The sequence below is a fragment of the Seriola lalandi genome, unplaced genomic scaffold (assembly GCF_002814215.2).
Source record: "Seriola lalandi dorsalis isolate HSWRI2012SDOR001 ecotype SW California unplaced genomic scaffold, Sedor1 jcf7180002054861, whole genome shotgun sequence".
Classification (NCBI taxonomy): Eukaryota; Metazoa; Chordata; class Actinopteri; order Carangiformes; family Carangidae; genus Seriola; species Seriola lalandi.
Window position 1 is genome coordinate 3,935,420 of NW_019525414.1, and position 6,725 is coordinate 3,942,144.

The 6,725-nt window shown below is 45.5% G+C and overlaps 1 protein-coding gene across 2 annotated transcripts in view; it reads right to left on the bottom strand.

The window, feature by feature from the left end:
- The window catches only part of rerea (arginine-glutamic acid dipeptide (RE) repeats a), a 90,115-nt gene that overhangs the window by 71,963 nt on the left and 11,427 nt on the right, over nt 1-6,725 (bottom strand). For both annotated transcript variants that reach the window (XM_023427729.2, XM_023427727.2), the window contains exon 2: nt 858-1,368. In XM_023427729.2, coding sequence (XP_023283497.1) covers nt 858-1,224 — 367 coding nt within the window. In that variant the 5' untranslated portion in view covers nt 1,225-1,368. The remainder of the gene's footprint in view (nt 1-857; nt 1,369-6,725) is intronic.

Consider the following 6,725-nt stretch of genomic DNA (forward strand, 5'->3'; position numbering starts at 1 on the left):
CATCTTCCCATTAAATACCCGAGCAATGTGCCCCCCTCCTCCTCCTTCGCCACCTGACCTTTTGCTAGCTGCTACATAAATGAAAAGACATGGCGGCAATGATTTAGTTGCAAGGCGGATAGCACTGAGCAGCAGGAGAGAGAGAGTAGACTACACACACACACGAGCAGCTAGCCTGGCTTCCTACTGACAGTGAGTGTTGACATTCCCCTCTCTAATACAGCCAATTTATAAACAGTAGGTGAAAGACGGGCCATGTTTACAGCTGCAGAAAAGGTTGGTTCTCTTTTTAGCCTCATTCATCCAACGTAATAAAGACATTGTACCGCAGCTCAAACGTCTCTCCGGGAAACTAAAGTACCTTTTGGCCCCAGAGGAGATAGCATACTTTCAGGGAGTCAAATGGTGTTGGGATGAAATCATTATCATGGCTGTCGTCACTATCACATCATCTACTGAAGCACCACTTTGCTTTATTGACTCAGCCCAAGACAAAGCACAGAGTGGGTCAACTTGGAATTGATTGTATGATGCATTGGCCTCTAGCCTGAGGGAATACTGCTGTTAGAGAGTTGTTACTTTGGAAAATGTGCAATCCCTCAGAAGCTTATTGCAATAGAGATGACTGTTTCTTTAAGAGCACAGAAATCAATCATTAATCAATTAAAAATGTGTCCAAGTCCTAAAACAAGCTTATTGAGAACAAAGTGGAATGAAGTAAATAAGTGAATGTGATGTTTATAAATTGGGCCAACAAGTATCAGTAAACTGAGAAAGTCCCTATATGGAGACTGACGAATTGACGATGAAGGCGGCTCACCTGCTGACACAATTAGATTAGCCATGACTGGACTTACCTCCAGGTCTGTAAACAACATCGTCTTCTGTGATGAAGGATGTTATTTCTCCATTCTCTGTACGCTCGTAGCGCGACTTCTTCTTAGGCGTCTTCTTTTTGCCCTTCTTGCCGGCCTCCTCGGCCGTGCCGCTGCCTCCACCTGTGCTCCCGTTGTCGTTGTCCTCGTCCTCGCTGTGCTCGCTCTCTGCATAGTTCTTGGCCCCACCCTCCAGCGTACAGCTGCGTCGGGGCCTGGAGCTCTCACTCTCACGGTCGCCCCGGTCCCCGTCCTGCCGGCGGGACTTACCGGCCTCTCTCTTGTCCCGGTCCCTGTCTCTGTCTCTGTCCCGCTCTTTCTCTCTCTCCTTCTCTTTGTCGGCCGTCATGATCCGCCACGTGCCTTCCTCAGTCCTCTCACGGCTGGGCCTCCGTGAAAGGTAGACTGTGAGCCTGGGCTTCAGTCTTCTGAATTTACCAGTCAAATCCAGGGAAAATTTGGCCACACCAACAACCCCAGTGTTTCAGAAAAGCTGTAAATAAGAGAAAAAGGACAATTAGCATATGCCTGTTATCCTTACTGTACAGAAGCTACATGTAGTAAAATGAATTGTTTTGTGCTGGAGGAGATCTTCTGTGAGTGAGAAATACAAGATTAGTTCATAGAGATCAGGCAGCTGTGCTGACTCTTCTCAACATCACAGCAAATTGTTGGCACCCCCCTCCACAACCATGTATACTCTGGAGAGCACTGAGTAGCTTTATCAAAGAACAGAACCTTCTAGCTTCCTGCTCAAACATTTCCATTCTTTCAGAGCAGCAGTAAAACAGAGTTATTAAAGGGTAAAAGAATAGAAAAAAAGAGAGTGAGAAAAGTATAAAGCAAACTGCTGCATGTAGAGTGTTTGTAACACAATAAGCTAAAAGGAGGATGTAACTGTGTTTGCATAAGAAGGCAGAGCTGCACTGAGGATGAGGCTTGCAGCCTACAGAATTCCTCAGAGATAATGTGTCAAGGGTTTTTTTCAGCACAAGACGCTGCTTGTCGTTTACAATGCCACGGGAGAGACACAGTATAAAGCTCAATGACAGAGTTAACTGGCCAGCTTCTCCGCAGACCATCTGTGATGACACCAGGCTCAATTTTACTCATCTGTGTGTGGTTATGTGTGTGTGTGTGTACTCTGGCTTACTGGACTGCACCCAGCCCCAGCCCTCTGCCCTGGCTGACAGTCACCACTGTGTTAATGTGAAGTGACAGCTCTGGAGGGAAGAACACAGCAATCCACTGGCTAAGGAAAGGGAGAGGGGAGAGGCTGAGCCAGTCATTTGCCATGCCCAGTCCGCTGCCATTTTCAGCTATCGTCGTTCACTCAAAAGAGCTCAGCCACCACTTTCTCATGCCATAATGAAATCCTCCATAAACAGTGAAGTGGGCAAAGCTGAAGCAGCACGCTGTCTGCACTACACTGCCCCTACACACCGCGCCTACAAAGGAGGCTTCTCATTTACTGCCAGTGTTTGCCCCCTCCACCCCTACCGCAACAAATTAAGTAGAAATAGTTATTTCAGCCCCCAGAGGGATCAGACCAGGCAATCAGCACCCGCGTTACCATGGTCGTGATAGCAGGGTGGGAGAGGGAGAGTCAATAAGGCGGGAGGGATAGAGATTGAGCCAGGTAAAGCAAAACCAGCAGTGAGTGAAAATTATACGGCATGTCTGCAAGTGGATGTGCACTTATTGAGAGAGCTAGAAAGAATGTGAGGTGAAGAATAGAAGGAAAGGGGAAGGTGGAAGAAAGGCTTTTGGCAGGCACATACACACAGAGAAACACAGAGACACACACACACACACACACACACACAATGAAGCGCATTTGACAACGGCGCTCCTCAGCAGCGGGTGCTGTCATCTCGTGAGCAGACACCAACTGACAGGGCAGCTGCTCTTGTCGTCGGCTTCAACACAAACACCGGGCCTGATTAAACCGCAGCCTCGTCACAGCCCCATTAATCACCTAATGATGAGTTACCACGGCGACCACTGGGCTGCCAACATATACACACAAGAACACATTAGTGCACACAGAAGACGCAAAGGGCTCATAAGAGCTCTAATGCGCATGTGTGCGCACGGATACACACCTCCGCTGGTGTGCCAAAATACATACCCCCCCCTTCTTCTATCCATATCCAGCAGCATGACTAGGAGGTGTGAGGAACATGAAAACATTGATGAAGGTACCATTTGATAGCACCGCTCTAATCCTGAGGGCTGCCAGAATCTGTGTATGAGCTAAGCACCTCTTCTCTCCTCTAATCAGTAACATAAGCCTCTTCCACTGAAACCGACGAGGACTCTGAACTGTTGCAAATGGAGGGCTGGCCCATTCTCCTTTGATGTTGTGGGCAGCTACAAGCCTCTATAAGTATCTTTACAATCTAGGTGCTATTAGTTTGCATCTGGATACACTTTACATAACTGCCTCAATCCAAATTTTGTGTCTCCAATTACCTTGCTGACGTTAACATTGCATTCATTAACCCTCAAAGCAACAAAAAGTCTTCATACACACACGCCCTTGCTCACGTTTAATTGTGTTAACACTTTTAGTGGTCAATCTACAATATGTTCAAGTGTCTATGGCTAATGTGTTATACAACAGAAGCCATAGCTTGATACAGATAAAAGAGCAATTTGAAGCTGAACAAATTGAGTGAGTCAGTGTGAAGTGAAGTAGTAACACTGTGGCAATGAAAAGTCATAATGTATTGATGGCTGAGAGGGAAGAGAACGAGACAGAGAAAGTGGAGACAGAGAGAGAAAGCCAGGGAGAAGGCTCTCCACCCACAACCTGGGAAACAAAGTGCTTAGTAGAAAGCAGCGCTGGCTGCCTGGCCGATGAATAACGCTGTGAGGGGGCAGGTGAGGCTTGGAACTATTACACATCAATCACTGGGCCAGGAACCTTTGAAAGATACCAGCTGTCTTAATGGAAAACAGAAGGAGGGGGCAGTGGCTGGAGAGGGGTTGAGGGGGTCCCAGCCAACGGCACCTAATCCACCATTTACATTACTGCAATGGAGTCAAGGGCTAGCAGCCAGCGGGGCCCCGCTCAAATACATTTCTCTTTTCCGTGCCTGTTTAAATGAGACCTCTGGCCTGAAAAACCACACAGTTTGTGGCTCGATTAACACATCATCCCCCACAATGGCCACACAGCAGGTTTCTGTTACTAAACACAGTTTTTTTTCCTCTCTCTCTTCTCTCTCTCTCTCTCTCTCCACCGAACAGCCTTTTAAAAAGCCATGTTTTATTCATTCCAATCACTCCCACATTTACCCAAATCCATGCTCATCTCTGTAGTTTAATCAAAACCTGTCTAAGGATAAACATCCAAATTATCACGCTTTGCTTGAGTACCTATACAGCGTGATAAAGCTGTAGGATTTCTTTTTTCATCAAGCCAAATTTTAGTAATTGATTATCTTGGATTATAAATTTGCCAAAGCTGGACATTTATTCATACAACATTTTATAGAAAAAATAATAGAGAAACTAGAAATTTCTGCATTTAAATGCAAAATAGAATCCAACAACAATATAACCAGCACAGTGATCCACTCAGTTTTGGGGAGAGACTGAAAAGTCATTCATGGCATATTCAATTGTAGAATTATGAAGTAGCAAAATGTGATTGGCAAGGATTTAGGGCCGGCTTTGCAGAGGGATTGAATGAAATACTCGCATGAATACAGATTAGAGGAGAACAATGTTAGCATGAATATACACAGGGTTATTAACAATAAGGGCAACTCAAATTGATCTGAATAAACCAGCAAGATCCTCAGCAGTGCATGGATCCTAGCTGTGGTGATGTCGGGCTGCAGCAGGTTTTCGTCAGCTCCAATCCATTACTCAGTGCGATCTAATCTAAGCTGCCATTCAAGCCCCATAGAAACAACAGCACAATGAAAGGCTCAGCTGGAGGCAAGGGGTAGGCCACTTCATAAGGGATTCTCTGTGGTCTCTGCACCCTGCCTGCTTTGTCTTACCTGGTGCAATCATGGCTTACTTTATACTCTGAGGCCTTCTCTGTTTTAGTTCACATTGGCAGGGCAAAGACACTTGTCTGCTCCACTTGTTTTTCAATTCACTGATGAGTAACCACATCTTTTTTCCCTCTGCTAAAGCTGTGCTCACAAAGGCTCTATTTTTAGCCGGCATCCGGGGTTAGTTTAGTAGGTAGAAGCCATGCTCGAGAAAAGATAGCTTGGGGCTTTCCAACATCAACATTTAAACCTGCCTAGAGACTCCCATGGTAAAAAAGCAAAGCCCTGCTACACAAGAACAGATTCTCATGTACAATGACACTGTGGGCAACAATAAACTGTCACTGTCTAAAAAGATAAACCAAAAAAAAAAGTACATCTCCCTGAGCTAAAATTGCATCTAATACAATCTTTTTGTAACACAAACCGATACCCAGTAAGTCAATAATATTTTCTGTCCGACAGTCCACAGGTACTTCCAACCACAGACATAGGGATCAGACTGTGTGCTCCACAGGGTCTTAGCCTCTACTCCATCTCTAAAAGAAGACTAAATCCCCTCTAGTCCCTGTTTGTGTGCTTTCCGTGAGAGCTCCAAATGGCCCTGAGGGGGCCGCTCCACAACCCAAGATGTCCATTATCTACAGGGTCTGTGAGAAGGACTTCATTTCGCAGCCTAATACCGCTACTTCAAGACACAGTGCCTCTCTCAGTCTGCCACGTTTGTCTGGCTGGGGAAGAGCTGAAGGCCATTTCAGCAGCTCTGACTGCTTCACGAGGCATCATGTTTTGACATGGCTCCCGAGGGAAACGCCAGGGTTGTCCATTGTCACCCTTCCCCTTTCCACTAAATGAGGTGCTCTTGAGAAATGTAATTGTGAGCCTGCTCACGGTTACAGTAAAGGACCTCTCCCAATGTGTCTTTGATAAGAGAAGCAGGAGAATGTGAGGAATGTGGCAGCAGACAGCACTATCATGAATGTGGCTCTTAATTGAGTTTCCCTGTACATCTGTGGGCCCTGCTTTTTTTTTCCAGTGCGAATAAAGTGCCTGATTCGAAAGGATTTCTAGTGTCTTTCACCTCTGGAGAGGTACTGACAATTCAATTTTTTGGTGAATTATGCTGTTGTAATGGAAATTTACCCAGAGGTAAAGCTGGGGTCAGGAGAGGTACAAATACACACTAGGGACACATTTATGGCTGACTTATACTAAAGAAATATGTGGATCATATGCATCTTCAAACATTTATCTGTATAAAATGGAAGAGAGCTCTGGAAAGGGGGGGGGGGTGCATGACATTTTCTCAATCAGATGTATATTGTGAAAAGATTTTCTGGGAAAGAAAAATGTGATTTTGTCTTCTGATAAAATGAAAGGACTCTTGAGATTTTAATATTTGAGCACTCAATCATGTACCACTTCCACTGATATTCTGCAATCAAATATCCCCACTCCCTCCCAGATCAGCTTAACAATCCTATCCGTCAGTTCAACTCCAACTGGTAGTGTAAATGAGTGTGGGAGAGGAGGAAATGTATTCATGCTGCTGCCCTACATCCTCCAGCTACTCTAATCACTATGCCACACAGAGTGACGTGCCAACACAGAGGAAAAACTAACATAAATAGATTAGAGTGATAGATAAGACAGTTCTGAGGTTTCAGACTGACAGCACAGGCCAGCAGGGGCACTGAAGGATGTCTTCAAGAACAGCTCCCAAAAACAAAGCCGTTAGGTCAGTACACAAAACCACCTTTCCATCTAAATTATTTAGCTATGTGGTAGTAAACTCTGCTCAGTCCTTGAGCAGATGGTTGGGGAGTGGAGGGGTGGG